General features: G+C 45.1%; 2 protein-coding genes across 2 annotated transcripts in view; both read right to left on the bottom strand.

Annotated features, from left to right (window-relative positions):
• Nxf3 (nuclear RNA export factor 3) overlaps nt 1-1,983 on the bottom strand; it is a 160,310-nt gene extending 158,327 nt beyond the window's left edge. Inside the window, exon 1 of the mRNA XM_074062227.1 lies at nt 1,848-1,983. Coding sequence (XP_073918328.1) covers nt 1,848-1,983 — 136 coding nt within the window. The remainder of the gene's footprint in view (nt 1-1,847) is intronic.
• Nucleotides 1-24,544, bottom strand: part of LOC109675574 (protein BEX1) — a 228,079-nt gene that overhangs the window by 160,005 nt on the left and 43,530 nt on the right. The window lies entirely within an intron of this gene.

Raw genomic sequence — 24,544 nt, 5'->3', positions numbered from 1 at the left:
TCAGATCTCCTGTAGACATTGATGGTGGCTAAGCACGGAGTTAGGAAACCTGATGGCTTAGAACCAGGGTTGGGATGTTGATAAGGAAACACATCCTGGCCCATTGACATTAACAGAATGGCTTGTGCCATACAGCAGGTTCATACTGACCTATAACCTCTGGAGCCCACAAAAAATGACAGCCCCAGTCTGACCACTCAAAGCCCAGAACTCCCCTGCCCAACATGTGGGAAGAGATAATGACACCTAATTCAGCTTTCTGGGACTGACCACCCCCATGTCTATAGATTCAATAAAAGCTTCAGGTCTTGTGATCTCCAACACAGTGTTCCTTCTTGAGTCTGCTGGCCTTCTGTCTGAGAGTGCACTTTTCCTTTGCTTTCACTTTACTTTACATGAATGATCCTGCCCCAAGCCTCATATTGGTGCCACAGCAACACCCCTGTGGTCTGCTGCCCACTACTTCTGTTGGTAGTGCCTGCCCTAATAAACTTCTCATTTCTCCTACATGCTTGGCTTGGAAAATTCCTCTACCAACCCACAGCACCAAAAATGCCCAGCAGAGATGTCACAGTGCTTAGATTCAAGTGACCCTTATTTCACTTGATAAAGGCATCAGTGTAAGAGTGGTGGTACTGGCAATTGGGATATACCAAAGAGAAACTGAAGTGCCTCCTTTCAGTGAATTGGTGAAAGTTCTTCATTTTCTAAGGGAAGAAGGGTGATCCTACCCTGAAGTCACTGAGATTTAGAGTACAATATGATATTTTATGAGAGACTACTTTCACACAGCTTTCAGTAGAGTATATGTTTATAATTGCTGCATTTTACTACTAGCTATTGCTGTTAATCTCTTCCTTTGCCTAGTTGAATTTTAAATCTATAGGGTTCAGGAGTATCCTTGGTTTCAGACATTCCCTGGAGGTCTTGGAAAGTGTTCCTTGAAGTTAACCTGTCCCCTGAGGAGAGATTACCCTAGTGGAAAATACAGGATGGTCTGGGACCCCCTCAGATATTCCTAGTGGGTAGAGGTGGGGAAGTTATTCCAAAGGATGCTGCTAAAGAATGAAGAACGATCTTTCACTAGATGATGAACTCTGCACAGGGTTCGTTAGCTAAGTAGGTAAAACGAACCCCATCTCAGGGACCTAAAAACTGAGCCTCAGAAAAAAGAAAGTGACTTCCAAAATTCACACAACCACTTGCTCCATAGAGTAAGAATGAAGATGCAGCTCTCCTGACATCCAGGCCATGCCAACAAGATTCCCAGTAACATTAATTTTTGAGAGGAGGTCTCGTTGTGTTGTTCAGGTTGGCCTCAAACTCAAAATCCTCCTGCCTCCAACACCCGAGAGCTGGGACTACAAGCATACATAATCACACCCGGCTCCCAATGAAATTTGTTTATGTTTATTTTACTTTTTCTTTTTCTTTCTTTGACGTTTGGCAGTAATAGAGCACAGGGTCTCATGCTGCTTACACGCTCCACCACTTGAAGACGCCTCCAGCTCCAATGACATTTTTCAAAACAACGTTTTAAGCTTTTTCCCTCTCTTCATTGTGACTTTGAGGTTGAGGCGTCCCATTCAAGCAACACAGCAATTAGCCCCATCTATGTTCTCTGTTCCACACTAACAAGTCAAGGGTTTATGTCTCTCGGGTCAGCTCACGGGCACAGCCACCCAAGGTGCTAGTGATTAAAAAAGAACAAGAAAAAAGAGAGAAAAAGGAAAAAGTACGGAGCTTTCCCTGGGAACTGCCAAGAAGGGTTTTGTTGAGTAAAACAATACCAGCTTCCTGGCACTTTGAAAATGCCTCACCGGGAGGAATGGCTCCTTATGACTCACACTTTAGAGGCCATCTGGCTCCTTTCGGGGCAGCACGCAGCACGGCGCCTCGCAGCAGTGGCGGCAGCAGCGTGGATGGCGCAAAGCTGCTCACCTCTGGACGAAGCAGGAAGAGGCTGGAAGGGGCGGCGTCCATTGGCTCCTTCAAAGGCACGCCCCCAGTCACCTCACTTCCTCCCGCTAGGCCCCGCCTCTTCAACTCTCATCACCTCTCTTGAAAACAGGGTTGTGGGGACCCCTCAGCCCCAAGCGATAGCATATGAGGTGCTATGGGGCAGTTTCTTGTCACGGAACTGAAAGTATTCTTCCACCAAAATTGGGCTACATTTGGATGCTAAAGAGCTGATGATACCCTGAAAAAGCATGGACTTTAAAGATAAGGCGCTTTCCTCCCAGGTAAAAGAAAATCATCCCTCTGGGTGTACCCAGCTTTTAATTTTTCTCGCGCTGTTTACATCTCTGACTTTTTCTTTTCTGGAGATGAAACCTAGGGCCTCCTGAAGCCCAGACAAGTGCTTTAACACTGAACCATACACCCTGTTTGCGTCAGTAATCTTTTATCCCCATTAAAATCCAAAGCATAATACATAGCAACTCGGAAAGTCCTTTGAAGAGATCCAGCAAATGCTGGCTTTCACTTTTACTCCCATCTTCCAGGTAAGGATGTTGAAACCCTGAGGGTGAAGTCACGTGCCCATGATTGCATAGAGCCTGACCCAGAACTTGAATGTAGTGTAGACATGTAGACATATGGCTGGTGAAAATAACCATTCACAGAACACAGTATATTATTATGACCATAATAGCTTCTGCTCCATTAAATACCTCGTTTGAACATAAAGTGAGTTGTAGGTTTGTGAACTGAAAAAAGTTACTGCCTATCACATCACCATCTGATAGAAAACAAGTAGCCATCGTAACAACTATTCATTTCCTCTAAGGACTGATGTCTTGGCTTCTCACAAATTTCAAATGCAGTGTTTTCACTATTCACTTTGAAATATTTTCACATTTCTCTTGTGACTTTGTTTTGTATTCTTTACATACATAAAGTGGATTTTGTGATTTTCAAATGTGTTAGGAAATTTTTAAAGTATTTTTTCTCTTTGGCGCTGGGGCCTGTACCCTAAGCCTCACACAGGCGCTCACTACTCATCTACACCTTGAGACCCTGTAAGTAGCTTCTACTTCACTTTGAATTGTGGTAGGATACAGATAGCATACAACTAGCCTTCGTAACTGTTTTCAGGGTGCAGTTCAGTGGCACTAAGCACATTCACATTGTCCTGCAGCCATCACCACTGTCCATCTCTAAAGAGGCTTTCACCTTCCCAAACTGCAACTCTGCAAGCATCTATAAGAACTTCATAATTACCTTCCTTTTGAACATGGAAATTACTATTTTAATTTCTGTCTCTATGAATTTAGCTACTCTAGGTGCTTCATATAAGTGTAATCATACAGTATTTGAAATCTTGTGTCTGTTATTTCATTTAGCATAATGTCCTCAATGCCCATCCATGTTGTGGCATGTGTCAGAATTTCCTTCCTTTCTTAGGGATGAATAATTTTTCCATTGGGCTATGTTTCACAGTTTGTTTATCTGTTCATCTGCTAATGGAAATGGGGTCTTTTGACTGTTGTGAATAATGTTGCCATGAGAATGGGTGTGCAAATATCTCTTAAGACCTTCTTTTTGGTGTCTTGGACATATCCAGATGTGCTGGATCATATAGTGATTCTGCATTCAATTTGAAGCAGAACCTTCATATTGCTTTCCATAGTGGATGCACTATTTTAGGTTTCAACCAATGGTGCAAAATGCTTCTAAGTTGTCTACATTCTTGCCATAACTTGCCTTATTATTTCGAATAGTAGTCATGCTAATGGGTGTGAAAGATAGCATATTTTTACTAATATCTGATGTGCTTAGATATTCGAGACTTGTTTTATGGTCCCGGATATGTCCTACACCCACCTCATGTTTGAAGACTACTTGAAAGTAATGTATATTCTGCAGTTGTTTGGTGTGATAATCTGAAAATTCTATTAGCACAAGTTTCTTGATGATGTTGTCAAATATTCCATGTCCTCTCTGATGTTTATTTACTTCTTTGTCTACTGAAGGAAAGGTGTAGAAATCTTTTATATTATGCTAATAAATAAGGGCAACCTAGATGAGATGAACAAATTCTATGAATACCACGATTTTTCTAAATGTATGTGAAAAGAAATAAAGGATATGAATAGCCCATTTACTGTTTGTTTGTGTGGTTTTTTTTTTTTAATGGTATCAGGGTTTGAACTCTGAGTCTCACACACGGTAGTCAGGCAGGCTACCACTTGAGCCACTCTGCCAACCCCTTTTTCTGTTGGGCATTTTCAAGACAAGAACTTGTGAGCTATTTGTCTGGGCTGCATTGGAACTGTGATCCTCCTGATGTCTGCCTCCTAAGTAGCTAGGATTACAGGCGTGAGCCACCAGCACCTGGCTCCTCTTACCGATAAAATTAAATTTGTAATAAAATCATTACAAAGAAAACTCCAAGTCAGGACAATTTCTATGGAAGATTGTATCAAACAATTATGGAATAAATCATTATAATTTACAAGTCTGTTTCTGAACGTAAGGGAGATAAAAATGCTTCCAATTTCTTTGGAGTATGCTAACATAACCATGATTACAGACTTTGACACAATTTCCATGAAAAGAAAATGATGGATCAATAACTCCGTCAGACAAAAACTTAATATATTAGGAAATAGAAACCAGTAATATATATAAAAATATATTGCATCATAACCATAAGAATATGTTACATCGTAGGGCTTATCCTACAAATTCAGGATTGCTTTAATGTTCAAAACTCAATCAAATTAAAGCATGGTGGCTCAACTCTGTAATCCCAGCTACTTGGGAGGCAGATACTGGGAGGCCTGCAGTTAAAGGGCAGCCTAGGGAAAAAGTTAGCAAGACCCCACCTCAAACAGTATGCTGGGTATTGGGGCACAAAACTGTAATCCCAGCTATGAGGCAGGCTTAAAAAGGAGAATCAGGCTCCATGCCAACCCAGGCAAAAACATGAGACACTATCCAAAAATTAACTAAAGCAAAAATGGCTGATTGTGTAACTCAATTACTAGAGTACCTGCCTAACAATAGTGAGCCTCTGAGCTGAAACTCAGTACCACCAAAAAGAGAGCCTCATCAACATATATGAGCACATTTACAGAATACAAGGGGAGAATCATATGACTATCTCACTGAAGCAGAAACAGTGAGAATACTCAACACTTGTAGTAACAATTTTCTGCAAAGTAGGAAGAGAAGGGAACCTTCTTTAATCTAAGGAAGTATACCCATGAGACACATATAATTCACCACTTACTTCATAGTAAAACAGTGCAAGTTTCTCTACATTACCAGCAAAGCAAGGATATCTAATCTCCTACATCTATTCACATCCTACTGAAAATGTAGCTAGCCCACCAAGATAAGGGAAAAATACTTATTGGAATGGAAGCCATGAAACGGCTGTAGGCTTCATCAATCCCTGACCAGAAGATTCCCAAACTCTTGTATCCCATGTGGAAGAATACAGGCAGAATACATGGAAGTAGTTAAGGGAGATAATATAGTTTATTAGAAATGAGTGGGGCGATCACAAGGATGGTGTGGCCTCTGCCAGGTGGGGTGGAAAAGCAGGAAAAAGAGAGCAGACGGTCTGTTTCAAAATGTTTTAAACAGCCAACAGCCTGTGGGAGGGGATAGATTTGGGCAGTGCCTGCACTAGAGAGATGCATCACTGTGCATATACTTTTGCTAATTCTCAGGTGACCTAACTTCACGTGGGTGGAAGTTTCCACAGGTTTTGTTTTTACTGCCTAGCTCTGCAGCTGGCAGAAGATTTGCAGTCCGGGATCCCTGGACTGCTAAAGTTTCTGCAATTAAAAGAGAGGTTCAGAGGAAGTGAGAGAGGTTATATAATCTGAAATGTGTAAGATTAAGTCACATAGATTTAGCAGTCCTAATCTTTCCCTATTTTCTCTCCTTCCTCAACTTCCCCGAAGGACAGTATCTTTAAAAAAAATTCTTGTTGGGGTTTACTGAGGGAAGAAGTTCCATCTTTAGTATCTGCTTCAGAGCTGGCAGGGGGCTTCAGACCCTGCCTATCAGGAAGATTGCCCCTCCAACCGCTGTCCCTTGGACTCATTTAGTCATCAGATGCTATCTGTTGTCTAAGTCTTTGTCCTGCCCAATCAAGGTTGCTCTTGGGGATCTCTTCCACTTGCAGAGATCGAAAGCCTTGTTGTGTCACAATTTGGATCCAAAAGGGTTTTGTCCTGGAAGAGATAAACCTGGTCAACAAGTTTAGCTGGCATTACCCGAATGTGAGCACTGATAGAAGCAACAGATGGGGCCCTGCCAGAGGCAGCAGTCAGGATGCACAATTTTAAGTCCTTAACCATGAAAACAACACCCTTCCTCTAGGAAAAGAGAAAACCCATCGTTTTTAGCTATCACAAGATTTTTTTTTTAATTCTGAAAAGTGACAAGCATCAAAGAGTCTATTTGACTCTGAAGCATGACCATGGCTTTTGTTACCATTTAAGCTGTCAGTAAAGTCCTTAGATTATTTTAGGTAATATGAGAGGGAGGTGGTTACTCCTCCTACAGACACTTATGCTTATACTTCTCCCCAACCTGTCCCTCAGGGGAAAGTTGAGGCAGGATAAAAAAAAATTGGGAAAGTTTGGAACTCTTAAAACTATATAACTTAACCTAGGGCATTTCAGATTAGACACCCTCTCTTACACCCCTTGAAGCCTCTTTTATAATTGCAAAAATTTTAGGAGTCACCAGGAATGCTTTTGTCATTATTTTCAGTAGTAGATTAGTCAGATTTTTTCCTCTGAGGCAAAATAGACTCAGCACTTTTTATTCTTTGGTAGTGTGCAACAGATTTTTAACACAAACACTCTAGCTTCTCTGTATACCTTAGATCCCTTTCTTGTTAATTGCCAGCACAAAATTTTCAAGTGAATCCAAATATTTCAGGGTTCCAGTAGTCCAGATGTTCATTTTTTGCCAGCAGCCAGTGCTAGCCAAAGCGGAAATGTAAGAAAAGGCCCCTGGAATAAAATCAATTCCAGCAGCTGCAGGGGATCAATTCCATCACTCCTTCCTGTCCAGGGTTGACTAGCTATAAGTGGCTAGTGCTTAAAAGGTGCAAATTAGTCACTTGTTTTTTTGAATTCCAGGGCCAAATGAACTTTTTTCTCAATTCTTGACAAACCAGATTTAAAAACAACACATGTAAAAACTATATTGATTTTGAATATTCTCAGACCCTTGAATCACAGGTTAATTACAATTCTCCCTAGAGGATGGGAAGATGGTGCTGGTGTGTCTGCCATTTTGACATCATTTCAAAGATGGCTGCTATGGGGTTGGGCCTCTTGAAGAAGGTGTGGGGGGCGTCAATCACGGTGGCAGCATTTCCTGTGACCATATGTTTTATCCAAAAGGGCTTTCAAATGGAACATTAAGTCATGTGACATACACTATACAGGCCCCAAACAGAAAAACAAATGGAAGGGTTGTGAATCCTTCTTACATTCAACCAGTAGCCCAAAAAGGAAAGAAAGTCTAGGAGAGTAAAAGTCTTTCCTCAAGGCAAAGGGATGAACAGCAAGGTGAACAAGAGAAGGATTGATATTGAATTTCTGAGAAATCATATCAGAGTCAGGAGAGAATCCATCAGAACTTTGTGGAGGTCTCCATAGAACCACACACATGGACAGTGTTAGAAGGAAGCAAGAATGATCTGGCAATCTGTTATAAGAATAAAAGGCATGTTTCTGCTGAGAGAAAGATATCATTCCCTGTAGCAGGGTGTTATTTTTCTACTTAGGGTCTGGTGGTCTCTCTATAAAGGGAATGCCCTTGATATAAAGCCATGTAAGTGTGAACATGAGGCACCTCAGACCTCCTTAAATCTCTTGCCACTTAAGCTTCTGCTCTCATGCCATTTTATATTGGGGTCAGGTACATATAATAAAAGACACTTTATCTAAGACAGAGGGGAGCAGGGAAGGAGGGAGTTCCCTTGGAGGTGTAGGAATCCCAGAGGCCCTCAGGGCATCCCCTTCTTAAGTCTATGGAAACTTTGGGATCTGAAGGGCCCCAACAATGTCCAAACATCTCTAGAAAGGGTTCAGATAAGGATATTCTTCCTCGGTTTGACTTCCTCCAGGTGACCATGCTTTATCCCTGAATGAGGAGTTCTGGGATAAAGTCCTGGCTCTGTGTGCTAACCCAGCTATTTTGCCTTTTTCAGCTAAAGTTGTCAGAGAAATGTGCCAAATGGCCAAAGCAAATGGAGGTGGAACTAGGCCTTTATCAACTTTTCTCAAGAAAAGGGACTTAGGAATTGATTTAGAGTCCACTCTTGAAATCCCATAGGGAATCCTCAACTTTTTTCCCAAGTTTCTGTCCTAGAGTCATTTAGTTGGACTGGGATAGGGGCCTGGCATCTAGAGAGATGGGGGAGTTATGGGGAAAGCAGCTAAGAGGAGGAGTGCTGAGAGTGAGGCTGTGGGAACCCATAGCCTTCTTTTCTTTTCTTTTTTTTATTGTTTTATTTATTCATATGTGCATACAAGGCTTGGGTCATTTCTCCCCCCTGCCCCCACCCCCTCCCTTCCCACCCACTCTGCCTCCTCCCTCTCCCCCCACCCCCTCAATACCCAGCATGAACTATTTTGCCCTTATCTCTAATTTTGTTGAAGAGAGAGTATAGGCAATAATAGGAAGGAACAAGTGTTCCTGGTTGAGATAAGGATAGCTATACAGGGAGTTGACTCACATTAATTTCCTGTACGTGTGTGTTGCCTTTTAGGTTAATTCTTTTTGATCTCACCTTTTCTCTAGTTCCTGGTCCCCTTTTCCTATTGGCCTCAGTTGCTTTTAAGGTATCTGCTTTAGTTTCTCTGCATTAAGGGCAACAAATGCTAGCTAATTTTTTAGGTGTCTTACCTATCCTCACCCCTCCCTTGTGTGCTAAAGCTTTTATCATGGGCTCAAAGTCCAATCCCCTTGTTGTGTTTGCCCTTGATCTAATGTCCACATATGAGGGAGAACATACGATTTTTGGTCTTTTGGGCCAGGCTAACCTCACTCAGAATGATGTTCTCCAATTCCATCCATTTACATAGCCTTCTTTTCATCCTGGTGTGGCTGCCCTCTCCTCCAAGATCCAGGGCAGGAAGCTGCTTCCCCATTCATCAAAGCTGCCGATCAGTACTTTGGTTCTGCTGCTGAAGCAGTGGATTCCAGTGGAGCAGACCACAGCACATCCATTCAAGATGTTATAGTCGAGAGGACAGAGAGGTGTGAGGCTGCGAGGACAGCATTCCTGTCCTGGTTTGGCCATTAACGAGTCTCTCAGTTCCCCTACAAGAAGTGGAGGACACCACAGATTAACACAGGCCACCTGTTGGGACATTCATTTCTGGGGCACAACCCCACAACGTGACCCGTGGGCCTCAGAGTGAGCTGGGACCCTGGTGTGGTGCAAGATGCCTTTCCTGTGGAGACCACGGAAATGTGGGGATCATCACCCGTACATGGGGGAAAGGGAGATTGCTTCCGAGGGTAGACATAACATGAGAAGGGTGGAGAAGAGAGAAAACAGCAGACATGGTATTTTGAAATGTGAGGTTTTACCTCCAGGCTGTGCTGGCCAAATATGTTGCAGGCTTTTCAATCTCTGACCAGAAGATTTCTAAATCCTTCAACCCTGTGTGGAATCCAGGCAGAGCACATAAGGTCGTAAGGGAGATAATACAGTTTATTACATGTGAAGGGGGAGCCCAAGAGTCATGTGGCCTCTGACATGTGGGGGGGAGCAGCAGAAAAACAGAGTGGGCTCTCTGTTTCAAGGTGCTTTAAACTGCTGATAACCCGTTGGAAGGGAAAGATTTGGATAGTACCTGGACTAGGGAGAAAATCGCGGATATATACTACAGCATTAATTAGTTTTTAGATAGTATGCTGAGTGAAAGAAGCCAGATATAAATGTATCATGCTGTATGCTTCCACTTATAAAATCAAAAAATGCAAATTAATCTCTAGTGACAGAAAGAAGATCACTAGTTGGTTGGAGCTGGGAGTTGAAAGAAGCAGGTAGGAGCCTACAAAGGATCACAAGAACACTTTGGGGTGATGAATATGTTCAGTATTATGACTATGGTTAGTTGTGTGTGTGTGTCAAATATGTGCAGTTCATTTTATTTCAATTATACCCCGAAGCTCTGTTCATCTAGTTACTCTATTTATTTATTTGTTTGTTTGCTTATTTATTTATTATGGTGCTGAGGATTGAATTCAGGGTTTCATGTTGCTAAGCACAGGCTCTACTGCCAAGTTGCATCCCAACTCCCCAAAGCTCTCTTGAAAAGTGAAAAAAGTAAACAAGGCATAAACTGGGAGAATATATACCAAACAGTACTTACGTCTAACCAAGGAACTCTTTGCAGAGTATATATTTAAAATGGCAACAAATTAATAATGGAAACAATTTGGTTCTTTTTTAAAAAGTGGGTAAAAGTGAATAGACTCTCCATAAAAGAAGTAATACAAATGGCCATTAAGTGCAAGAAAAAGCTCCCACCATGGCTAGTCATCAGAGGAATGCAAAGTACTGACACAGCAAGTCACTGTTTCCCACACAACGGTGCAACTCAAATGAAGAGTGACAAGACCAAATGCTGCCCAGGCTGTGGAGCAACTGGAACTTCATACATAGCTGGCTGGAGTTTGAAACAATACAACTGCTTTGAAGATCTGTTTGGCAGCTTCTCATAAAGGTAGAAAAAAGTTGATGAGCTAATCCACTCCTAGCTGGTACCCAAGTAAAATGAATGTTCACAAAGAAAATCTTGATCACAAATGTTCATAAGAGTCTTATGCATATTAGTTCCCAACTGGAAGTAGCCCAAATACTCATTAGCAGGAGGATGCATAATGTTGGTGTGTGTATTCATAAAACAGAATGCTTATCAGCAATAAGAAGGAGCAAAATACTGATAAACACGAAGACATGAACAAATCCCACTGCCATAGTGTTGAATGAAGGAAACCAGGCATGAAAAGAATGCAGACTGTATGATTCCTAGTATTGGAAGTTTAAGAGTAGGCGAAAGGAATCTATCACATTAAGAATCAGAGCAGTTGTGACCTCTGGTGGGAAGGGCAATCCACTGAAAAGGGACAACTAATTTCTGAAATGATGGAAAGATTCCACAGTGGGAGTAAGAGGTATATATAGTTAAGATCTGCACATTATACATCCATGAAAACTATTATTTTGTATTTAAATTTTAATAATCAATTGTCCACATTTGGACTCCCAACCCGTTCCAATTTAATGAGTGTAAGCTGTGTACAGCCATCACCAAGTCCTTCTAACACTGTAGGAAACAGGTATTATTGCTATTTCCATTTGATAGACCAGAAAAACACAAATGCAAAACAGCTGGACTATTTGCATAATGTTTGCAGGGTGGCAAAATACAAGCATCCAGATGAGTGGAGGAGACAATAGGTGTGTGAGTGATGACAACAGAGTATGCACAGGGCCCTTGGGCCATGGGTGAGGACAAGGCCCTGACTCCACCTGGATGAGAGTGGGGGGGAGGGTGGGGGAAGCTGCCTACATCAGGGAACCCTGATATCCAGGTGAGCTCAGTGGTCACCAAGGGATGTTCTTTATTTTTTTGGTGATACTGAGATTTGAACTCAGGGCCTCATATTTGCTACACAAGTTCTCTACCTCTTGATCAGCCCTTTTAGCTTTTAGTTTGTGCTTAGTTGGGGTCACACACTTTTTCCCAGGGGCTGGCCTCATACCACTATCCTAGTACCTTTGCCTCCCGTGTAGGTGAGACTACAGGTGTGTACCACCATGCCTGACCCTCAGGACATCTTAAACATAGGTCTGCTCAGGTGCCTCACCTGCTTGGAGCCTTTCACAACTCACCCAGGATTCCACCATGATTCCCAGATCTGCCTGCACCTGGGATCTGCCTGGGAAGTACGTGAAAGGTATATATTCCCAGATGCCTCACCTGCTTGGAGCCTTTCACAACTCCCCCACATTCCACCATGATTCCCAGATATGCCTGCACCTGGGATCTGCCTGCACCTGGGATCTGCCTGGGAAGTATGTGAAAGGTAAATATTCCCAGGCATCCTATAGGGAGATCATCAAAACTGGAAAGTGGAAGCCTCCAATGGGAGTGTGCTGACCTTACGATATCTCTTTCTCACTTTCATTCTTCCTCAGGGAAATGGGCATAGAAGTTGACATGAACCTCCGTCACCTTGGTCGATTTGTGCCTGCCCCTGGGAGAAAGGGAAGGTTAGTGCTGTGGTTTGGATATGGTTTGTCTCTCAGGGGTTCATGTGTTGGAAACTTGATCCCCAATGACACAGTGCTGGGAGGTAGTGGGACCTTTAAGAGGTGGGGCCTAGTGGGAGGTGTTCAGGTCATTTGGGAGCATGATCTTAGAAGGGATTAACGTAGTTATGATAGGACCAAGAATTGGTTCTGGAGAGGGTTGTTATAACAACCCCACTCTCTCCGGCTCCCTGTGTTATGTGGTCAGTCCTACCTGCATGTGTCCGCAGCCTCACCATGATCCCATCTGCCATACAGTTCTCACCAGAGCTGAACTGATCCTGGAACCATAACCTTGGACCTCCAAAACTGAGATAAATAAACATCTTTTCTCTATAAAGTACCTAGCCTCAGATACTTCATTGTAGAAACAGAAAATAGACTAATAGAATTATTGTGTGGCATATGTCAGAGGGTCTACAGGCCCACATGAGAACTGGACCAAAGGAATGACATCAAATGAAGGGAGCCATTCCATCTCTGTGTCCTGATACTAGTTAAGGAGTTGCTCTGATTTATTTGAGGAAGTAAGCAAGAGTTTTACATGTTTTAACCTGGTTCGTGAGAGTCTGCCCATGGGACGTGGGGAGCAAAACCCTAGAGCCAGAAGTAGAAAGAGTGTATCATTTAGCAATTGGTTCATAACAAGCCGCCACAAACTTAGTGACTTTAAAAAGGCAATAATTTCTTATTGCCCATGACTGTGTGGTCAGCTGGGCTGTTCTGACCTAGGCCAGGTTTGCTGATCTTGGCTGGACTCCTGCCACAGTCACCTGGCAGCTCAGGTCTAGGATGGCCTTACACACATCTGACTATTGATCTGCTGGTGGCTAGGGTGATGATGTGCCTCCGCTCTCCAGCAGGCTGGTATGGGCTGGCTCACAGGGAACCTGGGCGGTTCCAATGCAAGAGTGAAAGTGTGCAGGGCCTCTTGAGGGCTTCAAACAGGCATGACCTAACTCCCGTCACATTGTTACTCCCAAAGCAAGGTTTAAAGCCACAAAGACTTCACCTTTTCATGGCAGGATCTTCCTATCACACCGCAAAAGGCACGGATATTAGGGAAATGCACATCAAAGCCATAATGAGATGCTGCCTCACACCCACTAGGATGGGCACTATCAAAGACACAGGAAACGAGTCCACTGGTGAATGTGTGGAGAAATTGGAACTCTGGAGCTCTTCTGGTGGAAAAGTAAATGATGTGGCCACCTTGGAAAGCAATGTGAGTTCTCCTTAAAAACTAAAAATAGAATCACCATCCAATCCAGAAATTCTACTTCTGGATATTCACCCCAAAGAATTGAAAGCGGAAACTTTGACAGCTATTTGTGCACCCAGGTCACAGCATCACTATTCACAGTTGTTAACTAGTAGAAACAACCCAAGTGTCCATCAATGGGCAAAACAAATATGGTCCATCCATACAACGGAATCTTATTCAGCCTCAAAAAAGAAGGACATTTTGACGCAAGTTAAAATATGGACAAACCTTGAGGACATGATGTTAAGTGGAATAAGACAGACACAGGACAGACGCTCTGTGAGGCCATTTATGTAAGAGGTTGCTAGAGTAGTCCAACTTGGAGAGACAGAATGTTCCATGGTGGGTGTCAGGGCTGGGGAGGGATAGTAGGGAGTTACTGTTCAAGGTGAACAGAACTTTGGTTTGGGAAGATGAGAAGTTCTGGTGATGCTGGTGGTGATGGCTGCACAACGACGTACTTAGTGCCACAGACGTACACACTTAACATGGCTAATGGGGAAATGGGGAGATGTTGGCTAAATGTTAAAGTTTCAAGTAGACACGATGACTAAAAATGCTCGTGATAAACTTTTGAGTATTTGCCAAAATTAACTTTTTAAACACATGGGTATTCATATTCGGAGTGGTGAAAGAATGGGACCATTTTTGCAAATGACTTACTACACCTGGATGCTAATCTCTGGAACTTCCCAGTCTACATTAACCTCTCTGATTATCAGTGACCTCATCTTTAAATTGAGGATGAACTTTGAACTCCTGGCCAAATGTTGAGGCTAGCAGAAAGTTGGCATTACCTTAATTGTACCTGGTCAAGTCTAACCTTTCCATCTTAAGTAGAAGATAATTAAACCTTATCCCAATAATTAAGTCAATGGCTTTGTAGTGTCAGCTACAGATTTTAGATCAAACGAGCAAAGGAAAACAGAAACCACAGGTAGGAGCTACGACTAATTGGAAAAATTCTTTGCTGAAAAGACAATTTAACAGCAAAATTAGGGAGTTACTTGTGTTGTGTTTTACTTAGCAAGTTGGAACTACAATTACAGAATATCTCTAATTTTCCGAGTTAAAATAGACTTGAGGGTTAAAACAGACTAAATGAGGATTATTTCTCTTCCTGAATTTGAGAAAAACCATGGGGGATGACTCCGTCTAGCAAATGAAAAGAACTTTTTTTTTAGTGCTGGCATTGAACCCAGAGCCTCTTGCACACTAAGTCCACACTCTATCACCGGGCTACATACCCAGCACAAAGGAAATTTTGTAAAGAGAACTGGGCCTGGTCTCTGGCAGGTCCCCGTTTCTCGTTTCCATTTTTATGCTCAGGGTCCTTCACATGCTGGGGAAGCATCCCTACCACTGAGCAGCACCCCTTGCCTAAAGCGCAGTTGGGGTTACATTACTCATGTCCCCACCAGGTGGAGTTTCCGTTGAACATCACTCCTATGCAACCTGGTGCAGTGCTACGAATGCTCTCACTGGTCTGGAACCTTCAGTAGCATGGCTCCACACTGCTTATGGCTTTGGTATAATCTCAGTTCATCTGCTGTACCAAAGTCATGCCCACAATGCCAGGGTTACTAGTTTTCCCACAATGCATGTCTCCCTCCACCCAAAGCAGACCAGGCATATTGTGTCCCAGTATGATGTTCCCCGTATTGGCTCCACATGCCCATTCCTGCAAGGTATTACTTAGTCACGAACACTCTTTGCCTATCAGACAGGTTTATGAAAGGGAATGAACATCATGGGCTGGGATTTGGGGTTTGGGTTTTGGTTTGTTGTTGCTGTTTTTTGCCCTGAGAATGGAATCCATGCTAAGCACCTGCTCTCCTCTGAGCTGCAACCCCAGCGCCTGAGATATTGATTACTTTGTCCCCAAGCTAATTTGGCTGCAATGCAGGATTCCCCAACTTTTCTCTAGGCATGAGCTTTGATGCGTTAGGCCTAGGTTTTCATCATCGTCTTCTTCTGCCAAGGCAGTGACACCCCTGTGAACATGTTTTGTGGTTGCTCACCGAAGAGGAGCCACTCAAAGCTTCTCAAAACAGCGATGTGCTCTACAGTGATGTTTTTAATTCATCTAAGCAATGATGTAAAATGCCATTTCTGAAAAGCAGCTTTTGAAGCTTAAAGCTAAATAAAAATAAAGCAAAAATCAAAGCCCCTCTAACAGGTTGCCTGGGACAGGCGTCAATGACAGCCCATCGTCACAGCACCCATGACCATAGCAACTAATGCTCATTTCATTCCCTTCCTGACTTGGGCCACTAGATTTACCTCTATAGAACTATCCATAGGCACCTGGATCAGCAAAGAGCTTCCACCTGACTCTGCAAGAGAGCTTTTCCACAGCGCCACCTTGTGGCAGCAACGAAAGCAACAAGGCTGTAGAGGGCATATTCTGGTTCTTTCTCTGCCTGACATTAGCTCTGGATGAGACTCCAAGGTCCTAGATTTTGTGGTTCGGAAGACGCTAGAGGAGGATATATAAGGACTTTTGCCTCCTATAGAACTTAGGTTCTGAAGTCTGCAAGATTTTCAAATCTAACTTCTACAGTTATGTACTGAACACTCTGAGTAGAAAAAATGACCCCTGCAGTGCCCACAGCCCAACACCAGGAAAGACAAGGCTCTTGGGACCCTTCTTGGGGGATTAAAAATAAAAAAAATATTTTTAAGCAGAAGAAAGGTTGGGAAGGAATTGTAACAATGAATCTGCTTTAAAAAAAAGAAAAGAAAGAAGACACCTGCATGTAAATCCCAAATTGCATTATAATTACTTACCCTTGAAATTTATCCTTAACTCACACTCCCTTAATAGAATTCAGGGCCTGCTATGGTTTGGATGCTCAGTGTCCTCAAAGATCCACATGTTAAAAGCTTGGGCTCCAGGGAGGTGGTATTGGGAGGTGCTGTGAATCTTTTGGAGGTGGAGCCTTATGGGATGTCCTTAGGTATTTGGAAGCATGCTCTTGAAGGGAATTGTCGCACCCTTGTCTCTTCCTCTTCCTTTTCTACTTCCTGGCTCAGGGCATAAGTGCTTTGCTCCACCACACACTCCACCATGATGTGCTGTCCTTTGGACCACTCAATCTTGGAGTGGAACTTCAAGGGCCATGAGCCAAAATAAACATTTTTACTTACAAGTTAATTGCCTGAAGTGTTCTGTTATAGTGATGGAAAACTAACAAATATAGGGCCCTTGGAAATTTGAAAGCTAACTCTTAACCTTATTTTTTCAATTTGGATATGGCCTTGATTTCCTTAGTACAATGAAGACCAAGGTCTAGTATGAAGGGGATTAGGGCGGAGTGAAGGTGCTAAAGCCCTCTCTTTCTGTCTCTCCTTCCTCCCTCTGTCTCTTCCTCTCTCCCTCCCCCTGCTTCCTCTCTCATGTTTGATTCATTGCACATTAAATGTGTATATAATACAAGTCCAGCCAGTAATTTTCAATGTGAGTTATAACAATCATAAATACAATATGACATTTAGTCTCTCAATTTGAGGCAGGAATTATTATTTCCCATCTTCCCTTTATAGACAGGGACCTCAATTCTTGAGAATGACCACTTAATGACCTCTCCCCACCCCTCACTGGTTCATCAGCTGTGCTTGGACAACTCTGATCCCTTGAGTCAGGTTCAGCTCCAGCTCCAGCTGGCACCCTGCCACCCAAGAAATCACCACATAGTCTGAGGTTCAGACCAAGCACTCCTAGAGGTTGCCAGGGTGGGATAAGTGCTGAGTAGTGGAGAGAAAACAGGAAAACATCTCTGAAGGCATGCCATGGACTTTGTAAATCTGTTACTGTGGATATTCAATGAGGGGAACAGAGCAGAAATGCATGTATGCTAGTCAGCTTTTTGTTACTACTTTAACAAAATACTTGAGACAATCAGCTTAAAAAGAGAAAAGTTATTTGGCTTACAGGACCAGAAAGCTGAAGCAAATCCTTCAAGGCTACGATGAAAATGACCACTCTGGATTTAATCCAGGCCCAAGCTTCATGACAAATTTGGTGTGATGATGATGTACGTTTAGGATTGGGATTAGAGAATCAACTGCTGTCATGTTTCAAGAAGCGGGCACTTGGAAAGCACTCCTTAGAGCTCTCTGCTCTTTCCTATCCCCACATATTCATGGAGTCACCAGGGATCACAGCTGCCTGCTCCTGCAGCCCTCTGGTCAGCTGCTTCTATTTGGTTGGCAGAGACAGCTGGACCAACAGAGAGACCTATTGTCCCTGTCCTCTGGGCATTATTGTTGGGGCCTCCTCCCAGGTTCCAGCCCCACAGACACCCCCAGCTGTAGTTCCTACTTGTCTCAGCTTTCTGGGGAAGCATACGGGGGGGGGCGGGGGGGGATGAAGACAGGAATTTGAGCATAAACATCTTACTGAAGACTGGATCACCAGGCCTGTTCGACAGATGAGAAAACTGAGGCTCAAAGAGCACTGTGACTTGTGTAAGGTGTGCTTGTCTCGTGGCAGAACTGTCAAGGATGGGACGAGGTTGGAGGGCTGTACCAGAGAGGTTGCTTGTGTGACCTCAACACAGGAGAGGTAATCACTCCCACTAGTCAGAGGTGCCAAGACCATAGCAACCCCTACTGCCCCCATATTTTGGTAGTACAAACAAAGGCCCAGAAAGCACTGACGCTTGCCCAAAGGTACACAGCAAGTAAGGGGCATGGAGCACTGGGGAACCTGGTGTTTCCACTCTTTGCTTCTCTGTTTCTACCCAGCTTCAGAGAACACAAAGATAGGCTGGGCATGTGGGGACAAAGCATAGTTCTAGTCTTGCCTCTCAGGTGGGACAACAACTCAGGTTCCATCCCTTGTGATGCACTAGGGTGAAATCTCAAGGGGACCTCCTTCCAAGAGGCATGGCATACAGAGCCAGGTAGGATGCCATGGGGTGTTTGTCTGTGACGGCCATGACTTTACCCTTGGGCACGGGGGATGAGGGGCAGAAGGAAGAGGGGCGACATGATCTGCTTTTCTCAGGAAAGCTGTATGGGATTCTCACACTCTGCACAGACACAGGAGAGGCAGAAGGAGCAGGCCTGAGTCCCTGCCCCGCGACCCACCCACCCCAATCAAAGCATAACCAAGCAGCTAGCAGCATCAAGAGGGTGGGCTCTGGAAACAGTGTTGTGGCCTGGGGCTCAGGGAGCAGTGCCTGCTCAAGCTCTGGTGTCCACAGGGGCCTCTGTGGTGGTAGAGCCAGGGCTCAGCCGGCTGGCGGGACAAGTATGACCATCGAGGGGGTGCACAGACCCATGCACTAAGACTCCCCATACGTAAGGTCAGCCCCGTGTCCCTTCTCCATGAACCAAGGGACTTTTGCAGGCAGCAGGGGCTGGCGTCATGCTTGGCTCTGATGTCTCCCCTACTCTGGTCCCCACAGATGTGCAGATGCCCCACAGGGAAGGAGGCTGGAATTATTCCAGGCCCTGTGTGGCAGCTACAGGAATGTAATGGAGATAGTCACACATAGGGGCTGGAAGAGGTCCCCCACTGTTAGGTGGGTTGAGCCACAGATCCCTGGAATCCAGACCTGCCACTCTGACTGCTTTATGTGCCCAGTTCCTCATATACAGGAGTCCAGTCGGTGCAACAGCCATGCATCTTACAGGCAAGGAACCACTCCAGGCCCCAAGGCTGTGGGGTACAATTGTTTAGGCATAGAAGTGAAGCTCTGGGGTCTTCCCGCCAGACACACCTAAGTACTCAGCTACTCAGCAGCTTCTCCACAGATCTTCTGTGTCACCTTGGGCACACCTGGTCCCCTGGAAAACCTCTGGTGCCATTGTGGCTCCTATCTCCCAGGCCATAACATGAAATAAGCCTGTGCTCCGGAGGCCCAGTAGAAGGGGGGCTGAATAATGCTGGACACGAGGAAGCTGAAGTTTAGAGCAGTTCAGTGCCCATTCTGGGGGTTCAGGAAATAGAGAACTTTTGCTCCAATCCTGTTGATTACAGATGGGGGAAATTGGGGCCCGAAAGTTTACAAACATGCCTAAAGCCACATAGGTACTGAGTGGGTAAGTTGGGTCTGGAAGTCAGCTCCATCCCCATTCCTGACTCATCCTTGGATGTGCCTCCTTCTGCACCTCCAAGGTGACACTCTGGGGAGCACATCATTTTAACTGTGGTCTGATCTAGGTGGGGTTTTGTACATCAGGGGCTCCTTAGTCGAGGCATAGGAAATGGCATAGGATGAAGCACTGACTATTTTTAAAGCATCCATCCTTCTGATCACACTGTGGAGAGAGTGTCACCTTGGACCTAGCCCATCTTTAACACCTAAGCCCATCTCCTTCCTTAAGAAAAATAGAGCAAGCCTTGGGCTCTACATCTTGCAAAAAATAGGATCAAACTAAAGATCAGTAACACTGCTTGCTTCTATTGGGTTTGTTGTTCATTTCTGCTTAACTTCTGTTTATGACAAGTGGTACTGATTTTCCATTTGCAGTAGTGACCACACTGAGCATTTGATGAAAACTATGAAGTAGAAAGAACACAGTTGATGTGCAGTGAGGGTCTGAACGCTGGTAAGGTGAGAGCCTGCCTCTTACCTGCTGTTCTCTTGCCTTCCTAAATATGTACTGTCCCCTTGTCCCTTCTGGGGCTCCTGCATCATGCAGTAGGTCGACAGAAGGGTTCCTTGTCTCCCTTACCAGGAAGTCAACAGTCAGCCATGTTCCATTCTGTGTCCTCTGAAGATGAGGTTGGAAGGGAGACAGGGGCCATGATGAGGGGCCTTGGATGCCGTGTCACAAAAGTAGCTGTTCTTTGCCTAAAGGCCATGGGGACCATCGAATGTTCTGGAATGGGAATGCCTGTCTAAATCTATATGTGGAAAATGTATGGAACTTGTTGATTCCTACCAGGTCTGGTTTCTAAGCAAGCCTCATTCAAACTGGTGCCCTCTATTCTGATTTCTCTGGTATGCAGAGACCATCATGATCTGGTGTCACAGTGCTCGAGGGCACTGTCTGTTCTCACCCTCGGCTTCTTCTTTTGCAAAATGGAGCCAATCTTGTCTGGAATACATAAGGGGTAAGGAAATAATGCAGAGTTTCTTAAATGTCAGTTTAAGCCACTCTTGGAACCTTGCCACCTCTTGATACAACTTGTTCATTATTCACATGTTAATGACTTAGTCTTTCTCTGTCTCTGTCTCTCTCTTTCTCTGTAAATGAACCTTTTTAAAAAGGAACTATTATGTCTTCTAAATGGGAAAAGGCAGTTTCACTTCCTATAAAAAAAAAAAGAAATGCAATGAAAACAACTGTGAAATGCCATGTTGGCTGGTCACTGTTGCCTACAGACTATGGAATTAATGCCTGCTCTCCTTAGCGTAGAAAGGGAGGTGGACAAGGGTCAGTCAGGTATTATGGAGAGGTCACACCATCCTCAGCAACCTGGAAGGTCACCAGAAGATTGAGAGAGAATTGCTAAGAAGAGTCAGCATTTGTGTCCTTGTGCCACCTGCCTCTGGAAGTCATCCAGAGCACCTGAGCTCACCTGGTGGCTATTGATGGCTTAGGAAACATGAAGCCTACTGTGTGTCCTATGTTCACAGGCTAGAAGGCCTGGCCATTGCCCACATTGACCTGAGAGGCAGCTCATTCTCATAATACCCATATGTAACCTGTGATAGCCTCTTCCTTGGCTGGGGGTTGCCCTATACAAAGACTGTAGCCTGCAGGAGGGTCTGGGACTGGGCCTGTCCTTGAGGTCAGCAGGAAGGAAAGACAGACGGGCTCACTTTGTGGTTCCAGAAGAGAAGCTGCTCTAGGGCATTAAGCTAGTGGAGGTGCAGGAGGCCTGGGAGGAAGACCTGCTAGTGGGGCACATGCGGTGCTATCTTACCAAGCTGAAGATACAGGACAATGGACAGGGGACTGTTGGCAGAGTCAATGGACGGAGGAGGAACAGCTTAGCCTGGGGAAGCCCAGTCTCAGGGGCGCCCAGACTCAGGGCACCCAGTCCTACCCCTAGCACAGGGAAGTATAGGAGTCTCTGGTCCCTAATTAGAAGAGAGGTCATAAAAAGGCAGCTCTGTGAGTAGTGAGCTCCCTGTCTTCTGGGGGTATGAAAGTAGGGTGTCCACTGGTAAAGACTGAACCTCTTAGAGCCTTCGGGATTCTACATTAGTGACTTTCAACCTGTACTCTGTGGACAAGCCTCAGAGGCCCCCTACCGGAATGACCACACCAGGACAGGACACCTTAATCCCTTGTCCCATCCAACTAAGGTGGTTCCAGTGATTTCTCGTAACAAGTCTCAACAAAGACTTGTTGAGATCTGTGGGGCTAGATCTCAACAAGGGTCCAGCAGGAAATGCGAAAAAAGTAGGCAGGGTCCAGGCATGGTGGCACACACCTATAATTCCAGCACTTGAGAGGTGGAGGCAGGAGGATAGCTAGTTCAAGGCCAGCCTGGGTTTCATAACCAGACTCCGTCTCAGAAAGACACAATAAAACAAACAAACATACAAAAAGAAGTAAGTGAGCAGGTGGGAGTGTCTGGGGTGAACTACAGAACTCCAGCCCTACCCACTTGGGTGGGTGCTATGCAGCCTCCACTGTGGGCCCAGCATGGCTGGAGCATCTGGCTTTCCAAGAGAAACTGGAAATGCATGTGAGTAAATGATACTCCCTAATTTTTTAATGTGCCAAATCTCTAGTTTTAAAATCCAGTTGGGTATGCTAGCGCACTCAGGAGGCAGAAGCAGGAGGACACAGGATTCAAGGCCAGCCTAAGCAAAAATAGTGAGACCCCGTCTCAAAAAACAAAATCTAAAACAGAGGGTGGATCTAGGTATGTAGCTCATTAGAGCACTTGCCTAGCATGTGGGTGCAAGCCCCAGTACTGCAAATAAAAAAGACTTTAAAATCCTATCTGCAGACCAATCTTCATCCACAACCTGTACATCTGTAAACTCCTTCTCCTTTCCTGCTGGGGGCCGAGGTTTTCAGGGCCAAGGCATTCCTTATCCTTCCTGACAGAGCATAGCAGAGGGTGGAGCAGGAGGTTGCATCAGAATCTGCAGGTGCCAGTCTGCCCCACTGGGGGAAAGCATCTGGGGGTGCCATGGGTTCTCTGACCTCACAGTGTGGGATCTCTGACCCCCAGGCTTCCTGGTTGGACTCACCTTGGACTCAGAGCCGGCACTCAGATGCCAGAGGTCTCTGAGTCCCTCCACACTGGGTGGAAAAGCCAAGCTATTCCTGCTCAGAGTCACCTGGGGAGATGGTCAGGCCTGAGGGTGGCCCTGGCAGGGCGTCCATCCAGTCTTCCAGGGAGTTGGAATGGCTGTCACCCTCCTGCCTCCCCTGTCCCATCCTGAACTGTGAGAATTCTAGATGGAGGTGTGACCTGAACCACTATGAGCTCATGACAGATTCCAGGAAGAGGTTTCCAACCTGGCTCCTGGGAGAGAGAAGCCTGTGAGGCACTGGTAGGAAGTCTTGTTCTTGGCTTCCCTGGTTTCCTGGGACCCAGGCATGGGTGGTCACAGTCACAGTCAAGGGTCTGGGCCAGGAGGACATGCGTGCCAAAGTCCATATGGCAAGGGGAGGGCAGGGGCAGGAGGCTCTGAGTTTGCACAGAGAGAGACCAGAAGGGCATAGGGTCAGGATAAGGCTGAATGAACATGGGGTGTAGGCTCCAGGCCTATCATTTATAGGACCTTGGAGGAAACTTGGAGGGACAACAGCATACCTGGCCTTGGTTCCCCAAAAGTCTAAAAGCAATTTACTCTGTCATCAGTAAATATACTCAAAAGAGCACAAAAGGTAAAGTCTCAAATAGAAAATCTAGGCGAAAGGCAGGAGGACAATTGACATATGTCAACTAAAAGGGTTAACCAAGCTGGTGATTGAGCTGCACATTTGCCTTGGAGCTCCCTGGCAGCTAGAGCAAAAGGGAAAGCATGATATCCATAACACATCAGGCCTAGTGTGGCCTACTGGGTCTTGCAGGCGGTGGAAGGAGTAGGATTTGGTTCTTAGCACCATGGACAGTCACAAGTGGACAGTCACAAGTGGAGCTCAGAGTTGCAGAGCGATGAGGCGTGAGGTGCACTTGCTGCTCTTGTGAGACCCACACCCAGTTCAGACATCCAGGTTTACCATTCAGGAGCACCCCTCGTTCCCTATGCCTGAAATATTTCTTCTCCTTGTGCTCTGCTGTTAGCGCCTACAGCAGTGTCCTGCAGGTACCTGCAGGGTTCCCAGAGCTTCTGTTCTCTGGCCTTTCTGTGGGTGCTATGTAAGGTCCACCCGCTGCCCTGCCTCATCCCACTCTGCCCACACGCTGGCTCTGGGCTTCATGCCTGGCCCTGTGCTGGCATGGCCTTCAATGCTTAATAAACAGAGGTCTAAAGGAGAAAAGGTGGCCTGATGTTCGCAAGATAACATCAACGCAGGGAAATGAATGTTTATTGAGTACCTACGGTGTGCAAGGCCCAGAGTTGGCCCCACTGAGGGTCGCTTGGGCTTAGCCAGTGCTGGGCCCTGGTCTTCTGCTGACTCCAGTGAATGTTTGCCTGGGTATATGGGTCAGTCAGTGATGGGCAGCATCTGACGTCTTGTCCCTGGGTATCATGTGCTGGGCGTTGCTTAGGACACATCTGTTAACAAGTATCTAGTGAGCAAGACACCATTCTGGGTGCTGTGGGGCCAGGATGGGATCAAAGGAGCCAAGTCTCTTTCCTGCTTGAGTTGCCACTTAGGTGGGAAAGTAGACAGCAAACAAAAAAGTAATGGTAATGCACGTAGAAGGTGCAAAGTGCTGAGAGGAAGGGAAGGACAGGAGGAAGGGGGTGGGGGTGTAGTCAGGAGAGAGGGTTTACTCACCCGTAATGAAAGGTGACGTGTGATCACATGGGAAGGGAGTAAGGGAGTGGGCGATGTGGATATCAGAGGGAAGGGCATTCCAAGCAGAAGGAACA

The sequence above is a fragment of the Castor canadensis genome, chromosome X, assembly GCF_047511655.1.
Source record: "Castor canadensis chromosome X, mCasCan1.hap1v2, whole genome shotgun sequence".
Taxonomy (NCBI): Eukaryota; Metazoa; Chordata; class Mammalia; order Rodentia; family Castoridae; genus Castor; species Castor canadensis.
The sequence above is the reverse complement of the archived record's forward strand: the minus strand, read 5'-3'. Positions and strand labels throughout refer to the sequence as shown.